The 25,977-nt window shown below is 41.7% G+C and overlaps 1 protein-coding gene across 14 annotated transcripts in view; it reads left to right on the forward strand.

The window, feature by feature from the left end:
- GPD2 (glycerol-3-phosphate dehydrogenase 2) overlaps positions 1-25,977 on the forward strand; it is a 142,092-nt gene that overhangs the window by 953 nt on the left and 115,162 nt on the right. For 12 of the 14 annotated variants that reach the window (XR_012650556.1, XR_012650557.1, XM_075029110.1 and 9 more), the window contains exons 2-4: positions 13,115-13,222; positions 22,127-22,298; positions 25,559-25,683. Coding sequence is in view for 12 of the 14 variants with exons in the window: in XM_075029110.1 (XP_074885211.1) it covers positions 13,121-13,222; positions 22,127-22,298; positions 25,559-25,683 (399 nt within the window). In the remaining 2 variants the exon portion in view is untranslated. Of the gene's footprint in view, positions 1-10,403; positions 10,518-13,114; positions 13,223-22,126; positions 22,299-24,177; positions 24,278-25,558; positions 25,684-25,977 lie in introns of those variants that run through there. The other 2 variants (XM_075029103.1, XM_075029113.1) reach the window with 2 other exon arrangements.

Consider the following 25,977-nt stretch of genomic DNA (forward strand, 5'->3'; position numbering starts at 1 on the left):
TAAGTCCTAAACTTTTTTGAGTTCTCTTCTAACCAGTTGCTTCAGTAAACGTTTGTAAGCCCATTACTACAGGCAAAGATATAAATGTGTGTGTGTGTAGACCTTGAGTTTAAACCAGACAGATTTATTACCTGCTGAACTTACTCTACTGTTTACTGTAAACTGGTAGTAAAGGTGCATTGAGGGCGAGCTCCTTTCCACACGCTGCTAGGAAGCGGGGGCTCTCCCTTCTCTGCTCCGAAGTAGTTGCACTTTTCCTTGCCCTGCTCCTTGCAACCCTTCCTAGTATCTCTTTATTGCCCTAAGAGGCCCTCGTGTCAGAGAGCCATGCCGGCTGCCGCTGTGCTGGGCTTTCTCGAGGGGTAAGGGCATCGAACATGCGGTGGCAGGAGCACCTCTCCAGCCTTGCCGGGCGCAGTTGGTTTCCAGCTACCTGCAGGGCAGCGGCAGGCAAGGACTACTCTCTTGAAGGCTTGGAGTGCTGCGGCCGCGGGAATCTGTTACCACTACAGACCCTTGCATTTGTCTTCTAGTGGTTCTCGGGTTGTGGCTAGACTTCTCTGTATGTCTTATTTTCATTTTTTTTGCAGTCTGCTTCCATACTGAGCTCTCTTTGAACCATTCCGTAATGGGGTTTCCACCCAGAAAGTTTCCCTCCATGAGAGGCTTGCTCAAGTGTAATTACAGCGATGTTGGCCTGAAGGCTCTGAAGTCCCTTTGTAAGACAATCTTCTGACCATGGATAAGAAGCAAGCTTGGAGACTCAGCTGTTAGGAGCGTGGTGTATTTTTAATTGACGTTAATCAGGCCTTTTCTTTTCCTTACTTATTTGTAGGTATGGTTCCTCAGAAATATTCAGTGATGAGCAGTGACTGACGATTAGCTAGTAAAGACTCAGTCTGGTATTTAGAGATCTTTAAGGGTTGATAGCTAAGGCAAAATCTGGTATTGGCTCTTCTGTAACAGCAGTAAGAATATTATTAAATTTAATGTTAGACGTTTACCTATTTTATTTAGTCTAACTTCGGATGAAAGTTTTGAGTAGGCGCACACATGCATGAAAAATCATACACATGCTTTATATCTAACTTATAGTGTTACTTTGGTTGCATACATACGGATAGACACTTTGTTTTGCTTAGTTATATGTGTGCACATGTATGCATGCATAGGAGCATAGCAGTAATAACTTTGTGAGCTGGGCCCTTATTATATAATGTAATATTTTCTCTAGAGATCCATTTCTACCTGGTAACCTGTCACTAATAGAAATTTGGAAAGCTGGATGGATGTTGTAGGTTCAAAGGCCGTTAACGCAAACCAGTTTTCCAAATGAAAGCTCCTACAGGTTCCATTCTGCTACCTACTTTGTCTTCACACAAGTCTCTGCAAGCTTTAGCAAATATTTAAAAGAAATGTGCTTTTTCCACAGTTAGTTTGCAATTGTTACTTTCTACTTTCACATGTAAGTATCTTGATGGTTTCAAAACAAGGGTTTGCATTTGCAAGTAGCTCTGTGAAGCAACAGCTTACTCTTATAGTGCTTGTTTACACACTGGCAAATAGGATTTAAAGAATTACTTTGCCTTTTCTAAAATATATGGGCCTATGCTGCACTCGATTTAAACTGGCGGTCTGATAGTCTAGTTCTATAAATCAGTTAATCTCCTGTATATTGCTTGGCCTTCCGGTTGTAGTCTGAGCCTGCATTTTTCTGGGGATTAGCTTTATCATTGTGGGTGTGCCGCTGCACATGATGTGAAGTCACCGATGTGAGCGGGACCGCAGAGTTGTGCCTCCGGCAGGCCATGGATAGCTGGACACATGCCTGTCCTCTTCCTTGTTGGGTGCTCTTGGGAGGATGGGAGGCCACTGAAAAGCTGAGTGCTGGGTAAGAAGGGAAATGAACACAAAATAAAAATTAGAGGCTGGAAAAAAAGTTCTGAAGCAGATCAGACAAAAGTGGGAAGATCGCCCTTTAAAGAAAGAAGGCTTCCTGTGCTTCAGCTGCTTCATTGGTATTTGTGGGTCCAGACTGGAGCTACCTGGGAGTAAACAATGCGGAACACAGACACCACAGAGGCTGCGACCTCAGAAACATCTCTTTTGCTTTAGGGGTCCGCTGCAGCTGTGCCACAGCTCTTGCTAATGTAGATGTAGCCCATTTCTTCCAAAAAGCATTACTTTAGAAAACAATTTTTATTACATAATGAACAAACCATTTGCAATCAAAACTCTTCTACAGTATCATGGTATTGCTTTTAGAAACATTTTGTATCCTTGAATAACTTTCTTCAAGCCAGGTTCCCAAGTGAACGTGTAGCTCTGTCTCAAAGGGGTTTCCAAATGCCAGATGGACTCACCCTGAGTTATATTCTGATAATGCTGATGGAGCCCAGATTGTTGTTTCTCTGCTGGCTGGCTACAGAGTCTTGGACTGTGCCTTTTTTTTTTTTTTTTTGCTTAGCAAAGTGTTTTTCAAACCAAGTGTTGATTCTCATTTCAAAATGGTATTGAATGCATGCCCCTCCTCTGGGATTAGATTTGCATGTACTATCAGGTCTCAATCTTTATTCCAGTATATAAAACTAGACTACTTCCCTGACACACCTAAGTAATCACCTAATTTGTAGTTATTTTTTGAGCAGATACCTGTTTGTATGTGCAGGTCTATGTCCAGTCTTGTAATAAGCAAAACACCTTATTTTCTAATCCTTTCTCCTTTAGTGTTTGATTAGGGGTGGGGGGAAGAAAACTGTGGATATAGTTCAGTATTAGGATCAAGCTGAATGGGTAGACTGTCTAATCAAATATCTGCATTAAATATGAGAGGAATGAGGAATACCAGAAGAAAAGGGTGAACAGCTATAAATTAACTGTATCTAACAGGAACACTTCTTTCTAATTACAGTAATTGATTTATAGTATTTGCAAGTTTGTGTTATGTGTGTGGTGGGTTTTATGGCTGATATTAAGCCCCACTAATGTAGAAAGTAAGGATGACTATTTGAACTATTTAAGCTAAAGGCAATGTTGGCACAAGAACAAAAAGGTATGGAAATCACCCCGCATACATTTAGTCAGTAATCAGGCTGGAGACTAGGTTTCCCACTCCTTGGATGGCAGATTTTGAAGTAATCTTTCAGTAGGACAGGAGGGAATTTAAATACTTTTATCATAAAACTTGGTAAATATATTATGATGTTTGTGTGGTGGGAAAGCTCAAAATACTTGTGACCTCAGTGTTTCTTTGTATTCCTGTTAGTTCTTAGGTACTGCGCTTGGGATTACAGCCATCGCTGTCTGTAAGTATTGCCTCATTCTCAGAAACATACTGCTTTCTCTGGCAAGATTATTACTATCTGAAATCCCAAGAAGAATTTACAAATCAGACTTTTCCCCTCATCATCTGTAAGACATTTTTTTTGTAGGAGGGCAGTGAAACAGAAGAAAAAGAAATGGTTATGTTAAAAATACCAATAGGGGAAAGAGAAGCCAAAAAAGTTTGTCCCTTGTAGGATACAGCTTAAAGCAGCTGGGATATTATCTAATGCTGGGTGGGAAAATCTTGGTACCTGAGTACAGAAAGCAAATTAAGTAGTTTGAAGCAGTGGGCACCAAGAGAAGGAATGAGGATAGTATGTCTATTCTGTGCTTTGTTTTTCCTTTATTTTTGTGCATGACAAGCACTGCAGCTACTTTTGGGCATGATAGCTGACCTGGTTGCCTGTACTAGAGTGTGGGAAGGATTTTCCCCATATGGTAAACTGCTGCTTTGCTTCCACTTATTAGTGCAGGGTGGCCTGCGGGGTTTTTGGGTTTTAAGTTCTGTGTACAGGAACTTACAAATTTGTGGTGTGATCTGTGGCTGAAAGGGACTCGTAACCCTGTAAACTGTCTAGATATTGTGGGTTATGTTTCTGTGCTTGGTTGGTGAGGTAGTTATTGGATAATTACTTTAATTAAAGTGCCATAACTTGTGTTTAAGAACCCGAAGTAACCATCAGAGGCTTTAGGAGAGGATCTGGAGGATGGACTCCGCCATGATGTGTCAGCCATGTTTTGTACCCACTGGGACTCTTTCTTGGTGTGTGGCTTCATTATAGATATGGCTTACAGTAATTACATGTAGGCATCACGAGTGCATGAGTCAGTGGCCCAGACTTCTGCTGGTGAGGTAGATAACAAGCTTTGGTTGCCCTTCAAAGCATGCTGCTTTGTTCTCTTGTTTGCTGCTGTTGCTGGTTAGGTAACAAGTAGCACAGGGCAGCCCAGGAGATTAGACCCATATCAACTGAGGAGAGAGATGCTTGATGACTGTTAGGAGTGCTGCAGGGGAAGCATCTTCAATTTTGGTTGGTTTAAGCTTTAATCACTTGCTTTTAAGATGCTTATGGTCTGACATCCTATGTAACATAGTGTTAACCACTTCAGTCTTTTAAAAAGCAAACAAGAGAGAGCTGGTAGATGATCTTGTTAAGGGGGGTGCTAATAGGATTATTTTCTGATTACATCCCCTTCTTCTTGTTATTTGGCCACTTCCTGCATTGACACACCCTGCAAATTGCCAGTAACACACTCTCAGAATAGTACAGCTTTAAATGCTTAAGTTACCCACAGTAAGAAACCTAATTGTGGCTTGTCTTACTGCTGTTCTGTGTGTCATCACAGTGGCCACCTTTTAAGTAGTCCTGCAAGAAGGATCAAAAGCTGAATTAGAGGCAGCTGAGGATAGCGACTTCAGCTGTTTAGAGAAGCAGAGGCGGTTCAAGACTCTCAGCTCAGCCTGGAGGGACATTGGTCTGGGGCTGTCATCATCCAAAACTTAGCTGAGAAGCTTTTGGAAGGAATGAGAAAGATTGAATTAGACAATGCTACTGTGCCAATGGCAAGTTATGCAACCTGTAGTGGTGATGATTATAAGTTTTCTATTTTTAAGTCTTCCATTGAGTGACTCACTTTATTAGATGTGTTCGTTTAAAATGGAATGTGAAGCACCCAGATTCCATGGTAATGGCCTCATAAAGCATACAGATATACAACATAACAGATTGGATTTCTTCTCTTAATTTAACAGGTTTTGCGTCTCATACACCATGTCTGATGGCAGCATACAGGGCGTCACACACTCCTATTGCTAAGCTCTACAGTTTGTATCCATCTGTCTCTTCACTTTTGCTAAAGTAGTCATCTTTCTTTGATCTCTTAACTCGCGATTCTGCGTCTGAATTTTCCACCATTCACCTTCTCTCCCTCTTCCCTTATTCCTCTCATTCTTTCCCCCAACTTTGGCTGTGCGCTGCTTAGATCTAGCCTGATATCTTAGTAATTAGAAAGTCCTTGAGTACAGAAATGCCGGCAATTGCAGCACTTCCTTTTCAGTCACCTGGCCTCCTTGGCTGGGAGTGGGTTACACAACTCAAAATAAGATCCAGCCAACAGTCTTGCAGCTACCTGGGCCGGGCATTACAGGAAATAAGGAAGGCAAGTCACTCCTAGAATTTTTATTGGCCTAATGAGAACTGCAGGGTGCAGATGCTTGTTATGTGGGGCATGCTATTCAGAAGCATCTACTGAAGACGAGTGTTGAAATCACTTCTTTAAAAAACAGGATGTAAGTTGCGCTTTGTATGCTTTTTGGTTTTTAAATGTGGGGCTGAAAGTGAAGCAGAACCCTGTGTTTAAGAAGTGCATTGATGAAGCAGAGCCCTTGCCTGCGATGCAGGAGGTCCTGGGTCTGTTAGCTTGTGAGGTTCACTCAGGGACCCTGCTGCGGCAGGGTTGCCAGTCACCAGCCTGGGCTCTGGAGTAGGAGCTGCCTATGGAAGTGACTATTGCATGCTTCTTTATATCAAAGTAAGTGTGACTGAATTACTGGTTAAGAAATGCACTGCAGGAGGGAGCGGTTCCTACTGTGACGACAGCCTGTATTAACTTTTTTAACTTTTGGAAACTGAAAGCATGAACTTGTCCTGATAAATCTTTTGTGTAGCTTCCATTTCATGTAGAGTAGCTTCCCCCCCCCGCCCCCCCCTTTGTGTTTCCTGTCAAGTTTACAGCGTATTTCTTCTTGTCAGGAATCCTTTAATAGCTAGAAGTTTGAGCTAATGTCCCTGTGAATCTTTACCAATACTCAGCTGGTTCGCTGAGAAGTGTTCCCTGTGGGTTATTTAACTCTTTGGAGAGATCACGCTGTATGCAATACCCGCTCCTTGCGGCATGCCGCTGGCTCCTCCCGTGCTGGTCAAGGGCTCCTTGCTGCTGCTGGAGCTTGTTCTAGAGCCTGTCGGGGACTTCAGCTCACCCTCGAATTGAGGGCATTGGTCCAAAGGGTGCCATTTATGACCTGTATCGAAACCAAGGATAAGGCTTAATATGCACATTTACACTGTCAGATGGCACTTACAGCATTAAAGCACTGTACACTGAGCCATTTTTAAAGGTGACTCAAAGTATTTGTCTTATGGAAAGATGACTTATTTCTGACTGCATTGCTTCTCATGCTGTTTGCTATTAAAATTTTCATTAAAATAAAATTCAGTTTCCATCACAAGCCATTGATCTCAACTTGGAAGAGAGTCAAATTTTATTACCTACTTGCAAAAGATGAGGGGTTTTTAAGCATAGGCTATTTTCTGTGTACATAGCACCCTGTGTATAACCTTTGTCTTAACTATGTGGACTGCATTCTTTCCCCTTTCATGTTCTGTGCTCTGGTTTATCCTGCTTGGTGCTGGCAGCAGCGTTTAGCAGCCATTCTGGGACAGAACTTGAGGAAAAAACCCACAAGTGTATGTTCAGAGAGCCTCTAATTTCTCTTTGGTTGTGTGTACACTGGGGCAGTGTTTAAGCTGTCCTCCTGCCTAGCAGAGACCTTGTTGCGTGCCATTTCTCACGTGCAATGTAGTTCCTTTTGGAAAGAAGCTGGAGCATTTGGGCAGGGAGGAGATGAAATCGATATGCCCTAGTAGAGCCCCACTGAAGAGTCTGGGGCAGAGCCTCGGCATGGCTCACTGGAGCCCGGCACGTATATACTGTGTCTTTGCCGGCTGTTTGTCTGGGGCTCTGCCTGCCTGTGGTACCTGCTAATGCCCCGAGCTCAGTTCAGCATAATCCAAATACATCTGCTCATACCTTGCAAATAGGGGCTCACGGGTTCCTAGGATGAAATTGAGATGTTCTAGGTGTAAAAGCACTGTCTGCAGGTTTGAATGCCTGTCTAGCTTTGCGTTAGAGTGGCTTATGTTAAGCCGTATTTTCCTTTCTGTCCCTGAATAAGCTTCTTTTACCGACGGTGAGCAAGATTTATGTGGCAATTTGAGCAGCTGGTCTCCTGGGAGTGTTCCTTTCTCTGGAGAATTGCATATAATCTGGCTATCAGCTCTCAGTAGAGCTAATGACACACGTACCCGGCTGTCGGGCAGGCAGAGGGTAGCCCCTTACTGACAGCTGATGGCTGAGGCTAGAAATCCCTCCTGTATAGAGGGCACCGAGCCTGCTGGTTTCTTTATGTTATGTATGTTATCTTGCATAATGAAAGTGGCAAAATTGTTCTCTGTGGCACATCTAATTTCACCTTACTGCAGTTAGGACAGCTGTATCCACAGTGAGACTGGTGTAAGGTCCCACTGCAGGAGTGATCCTGAACCCCATTCCCTATGTGCCTGTACCTTCATGCCCACTGTGGTGGTGCCCGGAACTCAGGCTTGGTGTCAGCTGAGTTGCTGTAAACAGGTTGTGTTAGTAGAAAGGCTTGTCGCAGCTCTCTGCATGTTGTTATATGTGCAGTGAAAAAACTGTGCTCATTTGTGGGAAGAAGCTATGGGGCAGTCGGGTCAAGTTGTAACAGTATGTGGGCAACCACATTTGTATTCTAAGGATATTAAAATGGGACAACAGAAGTGAGTGCCACTTGGCTGTCCAGTCTGATTCTCCTTTGAGGTTAACTGCCTTTGCTGCTTTTGAAGCAGCTTCTGTACTGCTGTGGTTTCCAGCCTGGTATATAGGTTTCTCTTTTTCTTTTCCCCCTCTTCCCGCCCTTGTTATCAGTACACGTTTATGTCTGGCTTCATGTGAGGAAACCAGCTCTCGGAGGTGGTGGAAGCAGACAGGCAAGCAGCGGCTGTTGCAGCTCCCCGGATTGGACTGCCTGTGGTTGAGTGTCAGCAATTCCAGGTGCTGGTGGAGCTCTGCAGAGTTCTGCATGTGTTGCATTGCTCGCACTGGGTTCTATAGGGTAAAAATTTTCACTGGTAGAAATTTGAAGGTGGAAAAGGTTAGTATGCCAAAAGACTGTGGTAAATAGACACCATTCTAAAGATTTTGTACCTCATCCTCTAAAGATTTTGTATGTCATCCAGAATTTTCAAGAAACCAATTTTGAGTTGAACTTCCATTTGATTTTGATAATAATTTAATTTCTGAAGACAGACTGTCCTTTATTTAGGCATATGAAGGAATATCTATTGCATGCAATGGGCAGTGGAGTTTGTTGGGTTCCTAGGAGAGATTTTGTATAGGAAACTGTTAAGTAAAAGCTGTTTGCTTGCTTCCATAGTATTGTGTTAGAGCTGGTGACAGATACTTCAAAGCTTTCTGGATCAAAGTAAGCATTGTGGGGGCATGGGGGCTTTTGTTGTTTTTGCCACTTGTTTGTTTAAACAAATTCTCTGATCTGGAAGAATTAGTGTTTATCCTAGCTAATGAATGAGAACCTGCGGCATCCGTAACAAAATGTTGCCTGTCAGCACATGTGAGTACAGCAGTCGGGTACAGGGGTAATGAAAGGTATGTTAGCATGGCTGGTTGCTGATACGGATGGGAAGTACAGAGAAGATGGCACAGGGAGCTCCTTCAACTGAAGCAGCTGAAAGCAGAGACCTTGGGTCTGTGCCTGCTATTTGCAGAGGCCTATTGGGAGATGAAAACGCAGGAGATGTAGCTCTCTGAACACGAAGAGCCGTTGTAATACTAGTGAGTATCTTATTTCCCAGCACTGGCCCAGTACAGCTTTTATTTAGTACATGAGCATATTCTGTTTGAGTTTTTTTAACAAAAAAGTTATCAGAAGAATTGATATTTCAAACTACTGAAAAATAGCATAAGGCTATCTATGTAGCTCAGAATTGTGGTGAGTGTTCAGTTTATTTCTCCTGATTACTTTCATAAGTTTGTGCAGGATTGTTTTACAAACAACTTAAAAAATCTACTACACAACTCTGGGGGAATTTGTGCTTTTTTTCTTCATATATGCAATGATACTTCTAGTGTGATTCACAATGAGATAAACTTTAGATTTAGATTGATGCAGTAAGGATTTTTTTAACCCATAGCTAAAGATGTAAAGGTCAAATAGCTACAGTATTTCTTCAGTTTTAAAAACTTGGGGTTTGTTGGTTTTTTTTTTTTTTTTTAGATGTATTGATAAAATGCTTGTTAAAAAGGTGCAGTAGAACATGCAGTCCTAAGATCATTATTTCCTTGTTTTGAAAGCAAAAATAAATGATTTCCAAAGCTGTCTGGGAAACAGCATTTTTAAAGTAAACTGGTGTAGGCAATGACCACTGAGACTTTTAGTCAGTGGTTTGTATACCTTGTGCTGCTCTAATTCAGTCTTACTCAATGAAAATGTAATGGTTTAACTCTGGTAGGTAAGCACCTGCTCTTCAAAATAAAGTCTCAGGAAAGGTTTAAGGAGGCCAGGGGACAAGAAGCAAGGATTAGTGTCAGCTGTGCTTTCAGTTACCCTGGTTCTGCAGTCTGCCCCTCCCCAGGCCTGGTTTGACCTTGGGTGGAGGGTGCCTTGCTGTGCGGAGGAGGGTGCAGGTGCTTAGCACTTGGCTAGGAGCCTGTTGGACTGTGCTTGCCATCTAACACCAGCTGCTGCGCTATGGCTCTCAATTAGTTTGTTCATAGTTAAAGAACTTTTGAAGAGTTTAGCTGAACAGGGATAAGTAGGGATTTGTGCTTCAGCCATCACCCTTTTTTACAGAATTTGGTGAAACACTGAAAGGATACACTTCCATTTGTTTTCTTGAAAGCCAGTATCTCTGCAGACATGTAAGCTGGCTTGTTGGAAGATGCTAATTTGTTCTTTTTAAACTCTCTTGCATTCTAGACCATATTGTGTTCCCGGAACAGGCACTTGTGAGGGTTTCATACTCTTACTTGAAGTGACTCCTTTGCTGATGCGTAAGGTGTGTGAAACTACTTCAAGACTGCCACCAGTTTGCAGTCTGAAAGACAAGTTATTATTCTAGCAACTCAAAGAAACCTTATGGTAGAAGTGTGTAGTACACAGAGTGCTTGGATGATGTGTATGTATTCACCATCACCATATGCTTTGTGTGGCTATAGACGGTATGTGAACTGATGTTGATTGTCTTAGTTCTTTATTTTGTAGGAGATGATGAGCGTGGTGATGGCAGTGCAAGTCTTCCAGCTGCTGTTTTAATTCTTGTGCAGTACTGAATTTCATATTGTGTTACGACTTCATGAGTATCCGTAGGCGTTTTCAGGTATGTAGAAGTGATATTACGAAAGGTTGTCTGAACAGATTTAAGGTGGTAGGGTTTAGCTGATGGTTAGGTTTTACTTTTTAATTTGGAGGGGGGAGAGATAAGCGTGCAGGATAGGGTCTGATTCTGAGGCACTCTGCTCCTTTGATAGCACATTTCTCAGATTGCTCAAATCATGTCGTGCGAGACTTGTGCCAGACTGATGGGAGAGGGTACCTGCAGGCGATAGGCCTGCGTCCCAGCATGCGTGGCTGTCCCATGAGCTGGCTGTGCTGGGCTGCTGTGGCAGTTCGCTGGCGGGTCCCCCCACGGGCAGCCTTCCTCGTCGGGTGCTCGCTTCCCTCTTGCAGTGGTAGCCCCCGTGCGATGCAGCTGGGCAGCGGACCGCAGACCTGACGGGGACCCTTGCACCCCTTGGGAGCTGGAGCCGCAACGCAGTGCAAAGTGAGGCTCTGCAGCGAGCATAAGGGGAGGTATAGGGCTGGCTGCAGCAGTGTGGCAGCCTGGCTATCTGTGATAGATAGCACCCTGGCATAGCACTTCTTATGTAGCTGTGTACTGGTGGTGGTGCGGCTGCTTGCTGTTGCTGGCAACAAGGTCCCAGGCCTCTGACTCAAGGCTTACTCCCTGTTTCTGTGGGGGTGCTGTAGCTTTTGACGCCAGGCTTCCACAGTAACTTCCCTTTCAGAAACTTCCCTTGCTGGGGTTTTGTCTATTGCCTTTCCCTTTTACTCCTCCCTGTCATGCTATAAAGGAAAGATGAAGTTGGTCTTTTCTGAGACCGAAGTATGAAGTAAATGGAAGATGTGATACTCTACGTATGTACCGAGAAAGGTTGTTGTGGTGGGAATCTTCAAGAGCATACATGCTCTTCAGAAAAATGTGTGGGAAGCTGCAAGTCTTGGCCTTCTGTACAATAATCGCTTGCATGCGGTATGTACGTACAACATCTGTACATCAAATGTTTGCATACAGTAATTGTGTGTAGAATTTCCCACCACACTGAGTGTGCTGCAAGCAAAGTGCATGGGGAATGAAGCTAAGATCTACACCATCTTAAAAATGAAATTTTCTTGTTTGGCGTGTGCCTTAAGCATGTGCGGTGTATTTTTTAAGAAGAAAGAGCAATTATGCTAGCTGGAAGAACTAATACGAGAAGAAAGATGTGTACAGACGTATGATAACATATAGTATTTCTTGTTTAATTGTCTTTATAAGGCCAAAGAAATAACTCTTCAATTGTAAGTAGTTTGCTGCAAATCTTGACAAGAAAGCTGTACGTTGCCCAAAGTAATGGTTTATAACCCAGTCTGGTGTGTTTGGTATAAGATGGGCAGCAGCTGCGGAGGGAGGGCTGTGAAGTCTCTAGATCAGCAGGCACACGGTGAGGTGCCGTGCCGTGCCAGAGCTGTGCTGGACCATGGCAGCGGGGACGACCTGCGGGGCCTCGCTGGAGGACCAAGGCAAGGGCTGAGCCCTATAGCCAGGCTCCCGGTGAGGCTACCAGGGCCTCCCCCCCTGCCCAGTCCCGGGATGGGGAGCTGCTGCGGCTCCCTGCTCCTGGCCCGGGGCCACTGCTGCCACGTTGTAAGTCCGCTGGTGTTCTGGTGTTGGCACGGGGCTGTACACGTTGCCTGCTTCTGCTTTAAGCCTTAACGGTGTTAAATTTCTTGTATGGAGACTGCTGGGTGAATCTGGGGCTTGGACAAAGGTGTCTTCGTAACGGGAGGGCTTGGAGCGCTGATGGGAGTCCTTCAAACTTGATGTATGTTGTTTCTAATGCGATGCGAGCTGCCGCGGTCCTGGGAAGATGGATTAGGTTGTGCCTGCTTAAGATTCAGGTCAGTTCCATGCAAATTTTTCATTCAATATCCGAACACTGGGTCTTTTAAGAATTTGCCTGACCCACATAAGGCTAGTTTTAAACCCTCTGTAGCTAGATGATAAAAGTTCTATGCTTACTTCAAGCCACTTAATCTTGTCCACTGTCTCTGCTGCTGCTTCTCGCTGAAGGACTTGCTTCCTGACTAGCAGTGCATTGCTTCTCCACTGTTCCCAGGTAAGACAAGCTTTGTTGGTATACAGTGAATACAGGGATCGTAATTCCTGGCTGGAAAGCAGGATGGAGTGCTGTTAGGCAAATGTGGTTGTAGAAATAGTTTGATGGGACTGGAGGGTAGCTAAAGGTGATCTTGTCAAGCAGATCAGCTGTTCTGTTGTGGTAAGGATTTGGTGGCCATCTGGCTGATGATGGCATGTTCTTGTTCTGCTTTTGCCACAGTATTGTAAGCACTTGTCACATATAAGAGTACGTAAGAGTTTAAATGAGGGGTGTGTGTACGTATCTACTTATATATCTAAATACTCTTTTGTTGTTTAGCTTTCACAGCAAATAGCAGAGCACTCTGGCTTGCCTCTGTCTAGTCTTTGTTTGGAAATTATTAATATTGTAATGAAAATTGCTAATTAATATATTGCTACCCCAAGTTTCAACTTGTCACAACACTGTCATTAGTTTCTACAAATGGTCTATTCTGTGTAACCTAGATTCTAACATGGTAAAACTGCCTATTAATTTTTATCTTCTTTTCTTACAGTAAAAAATGGCATTTCAGAAGGCAGTGAAAGGAACTGCTCTCATTGGAGGAGGTGCCATAGCAACAGTTTTTGGCCTCTCTCAATTTTCTCAGTATAGAAACAAACACGTAAGTATTAATTATGATTTCTGATAAAATATGAAACTTAAAATCTGTTTGAGCGTATGTTAGGCTTATACGAATAGTTTTGTTTGGAAAGGAATGCCAAGAGCCTCTCAGCTTGATTTGGTAGGTGCTAATCTGGAGGGTGGCATTAAATGATGTTTCACTATTGTAGGTCTTTAACCAGGAGGGAACTGCAATTCTTGTAAATCATTTTTCATGTTTAAAAAAATGACCTTTGTGTACTACTAGGGATTCTACTTAGTTGCAGGAGTGGAAAGTACTGATTGAAGTATAAGCTCTAAGTAGAGTTTGGACAGTATTTTCAAACTTAGAAGGTTGAAGTAAAAAGCAGTAGCACTACCTCTGAAAATCTCAGCTTCAAAACAGTCATGGTGCCAGCTCTCGTTCAGTACAAAAAGCTGAAAGCTGTTTGAGGATAGGATCTGTGCCAAAGAAGTCAATGGCGAGGCTTCTGTTGTTTCTGGTGGGCATTGGCCTCTATCCGGTGGGCACAACCTAGACAACTGGTAAGCTTGAGGTACAGTTCAGTGCTGTCTTCCAGATAACTAAGGCACAAAGACAGAATAAATTTCCTGAGCAGTGAAGGATGATGTTGGAGACATACTGTTAAAATAAAGTAATGGCAGTAGAAAGAGGTGCAGTAGATTCCAGTGTCAGTTTGTGTATTGATTCTTGCTGTTGTAGAAAATAGATTTCATTGGCATATCTGCTCCTCACAGTAAAGTCGGAGTCGCCATGCTCTTTAACTTCTCGATGCAGAAGCCAAGGAGAAATCGGTAAAAGGAAGTTGTGGACTTGTTTCAGGTAGAGCTGGTGTGGGTCAGCAACTACTCTTTGTCTTAAAGCAAATAAATGCCTATTGTTTTAATGCAGTTGTGCTGTGCTTTAGAGTTTTATAAAATAACCATGTCTAGGCTTAGTAGATGTGTATAAGGGAACATGTCTTCTGATCTTGTGTTAAATGTGGGCTGTGAGGCTGGTACCTTGCATTCGGCCAAAAATATTTGCAGTCAGTGTTCTGTAAAATGGTTGAAGTAGGTGTAGTCAGAGCTCTGGCCTGATTTGCTTCAATCTGGATTTGGAAAAAGCTTAAGCCCAAGGAACTGCCTCCTCCTTCCTTTGAGATAGTATCAATCTGAGCAGCTAGGTGAGCAGGTGCTCATTTCGCGTGGTGTTTTCTGCTTCTCACCTTAGAAATGTAATCAGTCAGCTCTTTATCTAGACAAGCTGTTACTCTATGAACTGCTTTAGTTACCACACATTTACTATAAGTTGCCGTTCAAATTGGGCAAACTGAAAATAGGAACAGAAGTGGATCTTAATGGTCTAGTCGAAGGTAAAACAGTGGGTGATGGGAGACAGTCTTCACTGAGCTCCATGAAGGTGTGTATTACGTCTGAATAAATGATAATCTGAGTCTTCTGGCTGTTTCTATGGGGAGGAGGAGTAGCAGCTGAGGTACTGGTAAAGCAAATGAGATGAGTCATTTCTGGGGAACCTAGCTGGAAAGTAGATAAGCCAGGATCCTTATGGCTTCAGAAAAAATGTTGCTGAAAATAAAACCTAGCATTTAAAGTGAGCTTCCCATTGGGCTGCCTGTCTTGCACCTAGCTGATAATACTGTTTCTAACTCTCTCTGGAGTCTTTATCACAGGATTTTACAATCTGGCTTCATTACTGTCAGAAATGGCAGCTTCAAATTTTAGGACTGTTAAATAAGAGAAGGAGTTGGAAGGGAAAAGTGATCTGGATAGCTCACTTGTTGTATATGCAGTATTCCAGAATTCAGGGAATTCCCATTTTTCTGGGACTAGATGGCCGTTGGATTGTTGTTACGAATTTCCAGAGACAGATCAAAACCCAGAGTTTTACAGAAGGTGATCATGGTGTCAAAATGAAATAACCGCTTGTTCCCCAATTTCTAAACCTATTGTGTGGGATCAGTCTACAAAGGATCTGAAAATTTCCAGCATATGTATAAGCAAATGGATCTGTCAAGTGAACAGCATGTTGTTTTCATGTTGTACTAACTTGCATATTTCCCACGTGATGTCCCTTAAAGCTGCTGCCTTAAACACCTAATATAGGGCAGCAGGTGGAACGTAACTGGAGGGATTGACACAAAGGAGGACAGTCCATTTGTCGTGTTGACATATCTAAGCTGTGGGCATGTCCCCCAGCCCAAGTGTCCTCTTTTTAATAATGCCTGCCAATCAAATATATGCTAGGGCAAAGATCTTGTCTTCCTTTGCCAGAGAAGGATATTGCCCCAAGATGTGCACTAATTGGCTACACATTGTAGGAAATCTGTTGTTATTTCGAGAGCAGAGTCCAGCACATAATAAGACAGAAATAAAATGCTCAGGTTTTTTACCCATGTTCATATTGCTTCACTCAGTGACTGGTTGTCTGTGCTGTGACTAGCACCTGGAATTAGGGGCATCCAGTTACAAAATAAAGACCCCGGCTGGCTAATAATCCTGAACACACCATCTAGTTGATCTGTCTTTGTTTTCCATGTTCACTCACCTGGTGTTCAATGTTTCCATGAAACTTGTCTGTCCCAGGTAATTCCAAGGGAGTAGCTGAAGCGTGGTAAAAGTTCTGGCCCTTGCGAATGGGTGGGAGGCCATCTGGATTTGTTAGTCAAGCATACTAGTGGGTGTTTTGCTTACTAAAAGGGATGACTGTTGGCAATTTCTGATGTTGAAATTTAAATTGTCCTTGCTAGGTTTGAGAGTCAAAGCCTGACTGTGAGAAGAATGGCACAGTTAGCAAGGTTAACCTTGTCTGTATGTAAACAGCTGTGAAGTGTTTACACCTTGGAAATAAAACACTCCATTGATTCAGATCTTTCCTGGTTTTCAAGATTTTTGTCCCAACTTAGTTTTCTATACACACACACACACGCACGTGTGCTGACATTTTGGAGCACATTTCTGCAGCAGCAATTGAAGCAATATAACCTGAGAATATCTATGTATGGCATATGCAGGCATACAACCAGTTTAGCAAATTGCCCTTATTGTGTGTTTGGGTTTTTTGGCAACACACAGTTCCTGCCGAGAAAAGGGAGGATGGGAACACATGTTGACATGACAGAACTGTTGTTGAATTTAACTCATAAGCTGACGGATGAATATTGCACTTCTGTGTCTTTTATAGTAACCTGGTCGCCAGGATATTTACTGAATTAATAAGCTGGGTTAGCCTAATGCTATGTGTAAGGCAATAAGTAGGAATGACACTAATTCAAGCAAAACCTCTTTCAGTAAACACACAGGAGTCATTCTTTCATATTGAATAACCATTACCCTTAAGGAAGCTGGTCAAGCTTTCTGTGCAGCCTTACTGACTTAGGCTGTTGCGGGCAAATGCGTAAGTCTGACAAGAAGGCTCTTGGTTAGATTAAAAAGAAAAACCCTTTTCCAGAGAAGAGACAGTTGGGCAACTCTTCACAGCAGGCAGTACAGACATCTGAAGAAACTAGTCCCTCCTAAACTGTTTTCTGGTAAAGCAAAAGTGTGCATAGACTCTTAAGTTTTTTTTCAGTGCTACCACTGTAAAGGAAATTAATCTTAAACAATACAGGAACTCTGAAATCCATGTACCCTACATTGACTACCAGTCATGAGGTCCTGAAAAGAAGAATTGCATCTGAGATGAAGTTGGAACCCTCTGAGACATAAAATACACAGGCTATGTACATAATTGATTGATTTGGCCTCAAGTATTCAGATACCTGAATGGCAAAGGTGATACAGCCAGCCTTTGCTAGCTGTTTCATCAGCGCTTCTAACACTAATGGTGATAGAGAAATGGAAATACCAGTTTCTCTTGCTTCCTGTAGATGCTGACTGAATTGCTGCATTCTTGCTTTTTCTGCCATTATTTTAATGCTGAGCCAAGTGGGCTAGTACTAGATATGATGTGGGTATTCTTTGATGTGCCAAGTTTGAATTGGAGACCGCCAATGATTTCCCCCCCTGCCCTCCCCATAATCATTAAGGGAAAAAGCACTGCTTTGTTTTGGAGTTGTAAGAGATTGCTGTCTTTTCCTAACTAAGCCCACTAGGCAATCCTTCTCTCTTGCTGGTGCGTAAGGACATTGTTGGTCAGTAGGAATTGCTCATCAAGGTGAATCCAACAGAGTGTGATAACAGGATAATGCATTGGGGCCTGCTTTTGGGTTTTTTTGATTACTTTTTTTTTCCTCTTTTTAATGAATAAGGATGATGAATTTGACTCTGCAAACCTACCTAGAGATTTACATTAGCAAATTAACAAGAATGCTTGCTTATGGATTACTAGATCACTTTATAACTTCATGATTAAATTCAAACTGCCAAACTAAATTTCTTCTTGCTAAGAGTGTAATCAAAACCATTCAAGGAACTCTTGCCTGAGAAATTGTAGATATAAACAGCAATTGCTTATTTCAGTAAACATACTTGTTCACTGCCAAACTAATCACGTTATTGCAGATGGGATCCCTGTATGCAGCTTTTCTTCACTCTCGCATTTAATTGACAGCAAGATGAATCATATCTATATCAATTCCTAGTGCGCTAATCACTTTCCTTATATTTCAGTGCTAATCTCTATGCTCTTGCTATACCAGTGGCTATCTGCTTGGGACTCTGGTCTATGTTTTACTATAAGCCATTTGTTGTACATAATGTGTTTAAAACCAAAACAAAAAATATAGTCAAAACCAAATTCTGCTAGTACTTCTTGAACTCTGAATTTTGGTTTTCGTGTATCCTCTTATTTTCCTGAAGTTAAGTTGTACACTTTGAAAATAGTCACTTGTTTTGCTGAAGAAGGCATGTCTGGAAACATAGTGCAAAACTAATTTTGAGATGGGGATTTTCACTTTTTTAAAGTTTAAGAAAGTTGAGCATAGGTAGTTGAATTTGCATAACCCAAACACATGCAAGACTAAGCCATGGGTGGTTTTGGTCTTCACAATTTCCTTCTTGTCACTGTTGTCTCCAAATCACAGGGTGATATTTAGGGAAGCTAGGAAATTGGCATCAGCTCTCTGTACTCTCTGTAATGATACAGGACTAAAAAGCATGCTTAATGCAACAGCTTACCAAGGGAAAACCAGAGACCGTGTAGGAAGCCACAAGTAACACTTGCTATGCAACCCAGAAAGCTGCCGATTTGTCACAGTTTTCAGGTATTCAAGGGGGAAAACCTTTCATGCGCTGCTTTTTTGTTCCCTTTGGGGGGGGTAAGCTGTGCAGAGCTGCTGCTGGAGGCAGTCAGAGGGGTCACAGCAAACCCCTGCAGAAGCACAGAGGCAGGAGGGTTGTCTTTACGGCCATGGAGGAAGGAGTGAACACAGGAACAGTTGGATCCTCTCAGTGTTTCCCTCCTTGTGTTCATCACTCCCTGGAAAAACGTGTTCTGGAACTGCGTCAGTGTACCATACTTTAGAAATATACAAGTTTCTATCATGCTTTCAGGGATATAAAAGTTTTTAGCACTGCTAGAGACGAGTAGGCTGGGGAGAGAGCAGAGCAAGAGGCAAAAGTAGGTGGGAATATACAGAATTCATTGGTCAGAAGAATAACATGGAAGCTAAGTTTCTCTGAAGTGCCAAAACTTTGTACCTTATCTGGTGATCTTTGCCAGCTGCCACGTTAGTATGTAAATATGTGAGAGCGAGGGAAGACTGTAATTGGGAGGCTCATCAACATTCACCTCTGCTTCACTTTGACTCAACCTCTCCGCTGTCTGTGTGTGTCTCGTACCTCCTTGAACTCCTGGGGCTGGCAGCGCATCTGTCTCTATTTGAGGGTTGCGGTGGGTTTAAACAAGCTTCTAATTAGGAGACCTTTCGTTACTGTGCATTTGTAGTCGGTGACTAAGCCTGGGCCACAGTTGGTTGAGTGCTTAATGCACCCAGTCACACACCTGGAGGGGTAGCCCCTGCCCAAGTGCTTGCTGGGCTGGGGGCTGGGGCTGGCAGGGCCGGAGGTGACCCCAGTGGAAACCACCAGCACCGTGCCCGGGAAAAATCAGTAGTAATACTATAGCCTGAGTCCTAATTTGCCAAACTTCGGTTGTTTGAAATCTGAATTTTCACTTTATTTCTGGGAAGATATGAATCCTTAATATAAAGCGAAGCACTCTTTCTCTAGTCCAACTTTCCTTATTGATTGAATTGTAACACGTGCAATGAAGGTGGCTGCTGCTATCCTAAGTAATTTGCATGAGCTACTTGCATTATAGTCAATATAATCCATGATTATAGGATGAACTTGATCATTAACTATCTTTTCAATGTGCTCTTCCTTTAGACGTGGCTACTAGTTATTAGATTTTATTTTCAATTGTACAGTAGTGATAGGAGCATTGAGAAATAATGCATTTCAATCATAATACTCCTGAAGAATAAGCAAATAATTTTGAACAAAAATATTTAGGTTGTATGCACCATATAATGAATTGTGCATGGCTGGACTGGCTGTTAATTTACAATGGACACGTTGCAAGAATTGCTTTTACCTTTAAATCACAAGGTCTGCTTACAGAGCTCTATGACAACCAGTGAATTACTTGCCAAAGAGGAACTCCCACCGTTTGGGTAACTACTCACGGAAACCTGGTCAGCTGCGCATGTGAACAGATGGTGGCAAGCGACTGAGTTACCTTTTGTCAGTCAAGCTATTTTAACATTGCAGGTGTATATTCCCTCCCCATTGCAAACGATGGGGAAAGTGCCTGGAGTTCCTAAAACCTGGAGGTGGCTTACATTAGCGGAGAGCTTTTCAGAAGCGCAGTGATCTAGGAGCATCTATCTGGGAAACTCAACATGTGGGCTGAACAACGATAAAACACCGAGGCAGGGTAAACGGTGCTTGTGATGGTGTGTTTGCAGCGTGGGACTGGACTTAGGAGCTATTTCTGTGGCAATTGTAATTCACTGCTAGTGCAATAAGCAATAAATTATAGAAATAACTGAACAATTTGCCTAGTTCAGTTTATTCAAGGAATGTTTGAAAATAAAAACTTAAATGAGAGAGCTTACTTGCACATTGTAAGCAGTGGATGGAAAGAGATTAGACAAATTCTTTTAGATGATAGTAAGAAAGTAGTATTTTGTGTTTGGTCACTTGAATTTGTGTTAGTTTACTCTTTTCTGTCTAGGAGATCTGGACACAAGCTATTTTATATCAGTTAAGTCTGCCATTTGGACTGAAGACTGGATCATGCTTGGACCTTAGACTGTAGGGTTTAAACAGGTTTTCCTCGTGTTGAAAGTGTTTATAATTTTCAGGAAAGTCTGAAAATGTTAATTCTTAGTGTCCTGTTTGTTTATTTTGATCCATTCTGAATTGGTCAATTAGTTCTTCTGTCCTGGCCCCTTGTCTGGGTAGCATAGGCATTTATTTGTTTTCACATATGTATTTCAAATCAGTAGTGGTTAAAACAGCTCCTTTGGAAGTGCTAGATACTAATAAAAGCACTCCTCTCAATCAAATGAAATTCAGAGCACCAAAATCTGTTTATTTCTGAAATAGCTGGCTCAAGTAATGTTCTCAAGGTTGGGGGGGGGGGTGTCTGCTGCCAAGCTCGGATGTGCTGTGGGTGTTCTGGCTCGGTAGCCAGTAGTACCTCCACTACCCTTCTTACATTGTAAATGCAGGTGCCTTGTCTGCTAGCTACACGTACACACAAGTGATTACTCTGTTACGGAAAAGATGGGTCCTTCAGGTCTTAAAAAGTAGTGGTGAGAGAAACTCAGTGTCTAATTTCATGCAGAATGAGAGACAATGGTGAATGAGGAAAAGAGCTGAAACAAAAAGCAAAGCTGGAGCTGAAAGCAAAGAGAAAGCAAGCATGACTTTTGTGGTCTTGCACCCTATTTAACTGTCTGAACAACTATGATATCTGCCTGTAGCCCATTGTATGTAAAATTAGTGTGATGAATATGAACCCACAGTGATGGCACTCATAACATAGATTGTGAAGTACATGACCAGTAATAGGGTTTGGGAATTCCTGTGAGTGTAAAGGTTTTCAAAATTCAGTTTAAATCAATGGTAACAGAAGAAAGCCTTTAGAAACTGGTTAAAACCTTAAAATTTAAACTGTGGCCCATATTAGTTGACTGAGCAAGCATGTGGCCTTTCTCACCATGGTCACTAAATGGAGAGCAGCACTGGCTCATGGAATATCAGGCAGAGTACTAGAGAGATTCTCAAAGCTATTCCAGTAAAATCTGAACTTGTCTGGAAACTGCCACATCATTAAGTTTTATCACTTTAAAGAAAAGGTGTATTTTAGCGTGCTGTAGGATACAAATTGCTTTGCTTTGAAGATTTTCAAAAAGGATATGGAAATAGCGTTTCTTTGGTGTTTTAGTATACTATATTTGACAGTAAACGACATCGTCTCACGAACCTGATCAAATTTGAGCTTAGATTAATGCCACTGTACAAGTAACCAGTTTTAAAATATAAAATGTACATTCATCTTTAAGTCCTTTGCTTTGATGGATTTTTTTCGTAGAGGGTTGAGAGCCTAACTATGTGTCTGTTTATTAAAATACTTCCTGAGCATCCTGTAACATTTGACATAGCAGAAGGCTGTTCCTAGAAATAAGTAGTATAGGTAGTAGTGCTTGAGTATAGCATTGTATTGAAGTAGGCAAGATGAAGTAAAAGTGTGCTAACCCTTTATGGTTTTAGTACTGTTTGTTGCTCCATAATGTTTTAATACAATATTATTATTAGATATAGGTGAAGTGACTGGGAATGTTTGAGTTTACCTTTATGGTTATAGAAAATGCTGTGATTTGGGGGGGGGGGGGCAGGTGTACGCATGTGTGTGTATATGCAGATCCTCATGTGTTGTTTTTAATCTTTGTAGAGTACCTTTGTGCATGTTCAAGCTGCAGAAGCTGTGACTGTTCCAATAAAGAACCATCTCCCCACAAGAGAACAACAAATTTTGGCACTGCAAACCACAGGTGAATTTGATGTCCTTGTTATAGGTGGAGGAGCAACAGGATGTGGCTGTGCTTTAGATGCAGTCACTAGAGGTAAGGCTTGAAAATTTAATTGCATTCTTATTCTTGGATTACATGGTTTATAATAAATTTATCAGATTGGCTTTTCAAAAGTACTTGAAGATAGAGAAGGTGTACTCTAAATGCCTGGTTATAAAACTTCTGTTCTCAGAAACTAAAATGAACTTGAAGAAAAAAATGTCATTGCATTTTGTTGTTTCAGCAGTCTTTATTGTCTAGGTACTTGTATGCAGTTGTCTAACCTTTTTGCTGAATGGCCTTGGATGGACTTCTCATTCTCTGTTGCTCTTCACTTAGTGGGTTTATCTGTAGTCACATTTCACTTGTTTGTGCAGGAGAATATCTGCAGTAAAGAAAAGACAAGGCTTGCACAGCACTTTTAGCAACTGTTTTGAAAGGGCCAAGCATGAACTCTAGATGAGGCACAGTGGCTCTGCAGCTCATATTTCTTATAACATGAGATATCTGTAACTTCTGCTAATGCATTGTAGCTGCTTAGTATATCGCAGGTTTGGAGAAGTCTGTCTGGATTTTCAGTGAAAGGTACTAGCACCATTCAGTCTGAAAGTACATACAGTAGATCTGCGCTCCAATTTCCTCTCTTTTGGGGAATAGCTATGTAACTGACTTAAGAAGCTACTAGAAGCAGCAGAATTGATGTTAACTTTATGTGTAGCCTTAACTTATGGAAAGCTCAAGGTAAAATGAGTTTAAGCTAATGCTTTTTACCTGACTTCTGCAGGAGGATGAGAATGTGTGTGGTTACAGTTGATTGTTGCCCAATAGATGTGCAGATGTTGCCCAATAGCTCAAGCAGTTGGTCAGACATGTGAAAAACTCTGTTCAGGGAGTGAAAAAGCAGGATGCTAATGTCCACCCTGTCTGTGTCATCCACCTCACACAGTAACTCTGAAATTGGCCAGCAGGTTCTAAGCAAATTTGACAGCTTTTAAAGAGGGTAAGTAATTTTACAAGTTTAATGAAAATAGATCTTCAGATACAGAGATGAGAATGCATGGGTACTGTTTCTGCAGGAGAGGCTGTAGCATCAACTCCTGTTCTATTAAAATGCTATATTCACCCAGAATATAATAATTTTATCCAAAAAGCTATGTAAAAGATTTGTGAGAAAAGTGTGTCTTGGATTGTGTTCCCTCAGTTGTTTTCAGTAGAATCAGCCAATGAGAGAGAGAACCAACCTTCCTTAGTTTCTGTGTTTGTAGTTCTGGTTTTGGAAATAAAATGGGGAAAAAAAAAAGTGTAAAACATAGTAGATAGCCATAAAGTTCTTCAGGTTCCCTAAACCTGTAGATACGTCTTAGAAATAAGAGGCAAAACCTGACTCCAGGAGTGTTTTATAGCTTGATTTGGACAATACTTGTCCAGAAGGTGTGGTAATTTTGAAGTAGATAAAGCAGTTATCTACTATTGGTAGATACATGCAAACTCAAATCTGGTTAATTTTTTTCATGTATTATTAAAGATTACTTGGGATTTTTTCACTTCTGCCTCTGCTATGTTGTGGTAGAAAAATGCAGTTGTAAAGCATACAGAAATTATTATAGGTAATACATGTTTATCCTTTTACTAGACATTCTGACTGTATCAGTAGATTTCTGAAGTGTGAAATATTCCTAAGCATTTGGTTAATGAATTGTGTATTGTTGCTGTTCATTCATGGAACTTGCTCTTTTATTATGTTTGCTTCGCTTAACAACAAATTTTGCTTTTCATGTGTTTGATATATCTTCGCCAAATTATTTCTGATTGTATCCATTAATCTTCAGTCACATTTGACAAAAATAAATTACTCTGATCTTTGGAAGTTACCAGTAATAATTAGATTTTTTTTTTAAGGACACAAAAGTTTTGGGAGACCAATAGATGTTAAAATGTATGTTCACCAGCCAATAACGTAAAGCACGCCTCAAAGAGGGCGAAGGAAAGGCCCAAGGGATAACTTCTAATACAGATGATGCTCTTCTCCTTGGGTATGCATCGTCATGTTGTTGCTGTTGGTTTTGGTACCAGTATCATTGAATTTAATTCACTTTTTGCTTTGCCTGCCTAACTTCAAAATTCTGCCAGCCATGAGGGGGTCAGTTATGCTAACTTGTGTAACACAGATTGTCCTTCTGCATATGTTTTAAGTGAAAGATTGCCATGTACTTGTTGTATGGTGCTTATCTTGGTTGGCTTTACTTATGCTGGATGTTGGAAGTTGGTGGTGGTTGTCTTGTAGGTATGTGCCAAAGGACGTGGCCAGGCTGTTGCCTGTATGTTATCATTAAAAGGCATCTGTTAATCATCTGTTTCCTGCAACTCTTCCTTTCACCTAACTTCCATCACATAACCCGGTGTCAGTCTCCTTCACGAAGAAGATGCCAGCACTTCCCTTGTACAAGGGATGTTGTGTTGACTGTATTAGGGTGTATGGTTTCATAGTGACTTCAGTATAAAGCAGCATGTCTTCAACCATGAAAAGTTTTTTCCTGGCCTTCAGGGTAACTGGGAACACAACTTGTGCAACAAACATGCCAACCTCGTTCCAAGTGTTTGTTAGAATAAGCATTATAATGTTCAGTTATAAAGCACTTTGTGTTCTGCATTTGGCTGACCGTCTGTGAACCATGTGGTTATCCCTTCCTTGTGCTGGTCAAACTGTCAGCGCCTGATGGTGTCAGGGAACATGCGTGCGCATTTTTGAGTAGACGTTTTTTCTGAAATACTTAGTAATATCTTATAACTACTGTTTTGTGTGTGTGTCATGTTCTCTGGTGAGCTCTCCCTGAGCGGTGAGCATGCCTGTGGCTGGCTCTCCTCTGGCTTTAGGCACCTCTTGAGCAGACTGTAAGTAAGCAGACAAAGATGCTGGTTGTCTGCCTCTCTAGTATGCTGTTTAGTGTGATAGGTTTAGAGCTGTCTGCTGCAAAGAGTTAAAAGTATTCATGAAAATATTCTGTTCCTGCCATGAATACGAACTATAATTTGCTTGAGGGAGCGTGGCCCCTATAATGTACTGTAATGCCTTTCTATTGTGAAATATCCAGGTTTTAATGTGCTTCTGTTTAAGTTCTGTTTTGACTTTTCCCTTAGGAAGGAGGCTAAAATTTTTCATTACAATATAGACAGTGCACTACACTTTGAATACAAATTTATCCATGTACAGAGTAATTTTTCTTGTGATTGTCTCTACCCTAGAGAAGTGTCTTTAATGAATTACATACAAATTGTGTAATTTAAGAAGTTAATTTGGTTTTCTGGTAACACAGGACTAAAAACAGCCCTTCTAGAAAGAGATGATTTCTCATCAGGGACCAGCAGCAGGAGTACTAAATTGATCCATGGTGGAGTGAGATATCTTCAGAAGGCCATCATGAAGTTGGATTTTGAGCAGGTAATTGTTTATGCTGGTTGTTAAGCAAAAATTGCTAGTAGACACTTCCCCTACCCCAATTATATCCAAGTCTCCTTTTTATTTTTTTTCAATACTTGACTGTTGTATTCCACAGCCACTGTACATAGAAAGTGCCTTCTCCTGTAGAGCTTTCCAGACTAGGGAAATGGGTGCTGCTGCCTTTTGCTAAATTCTTTTATGAGCAATCTAATTGCCATACCTTGTAGACTATGTATATTTTGGGGAAGGAAGGCAAAGACAGGGCTGACTTCAGAGTAGAAAGAGCTTCCTACC

Source organism: Buteo buteo, chromosome 5, assembly GCF_964188355.1.
Source record: "Buteo buteo chromosome 5, bButBut1.hap1.1, whole genome shotgun sequence".
In the NCBI taxonomy this organism is placed as follows: domain Eukaryota; kingdom Metazoa; phylum Chordata; class Aves; order Accipitriformes; family Accipitridae; genus Buteo; species Buteo buteo.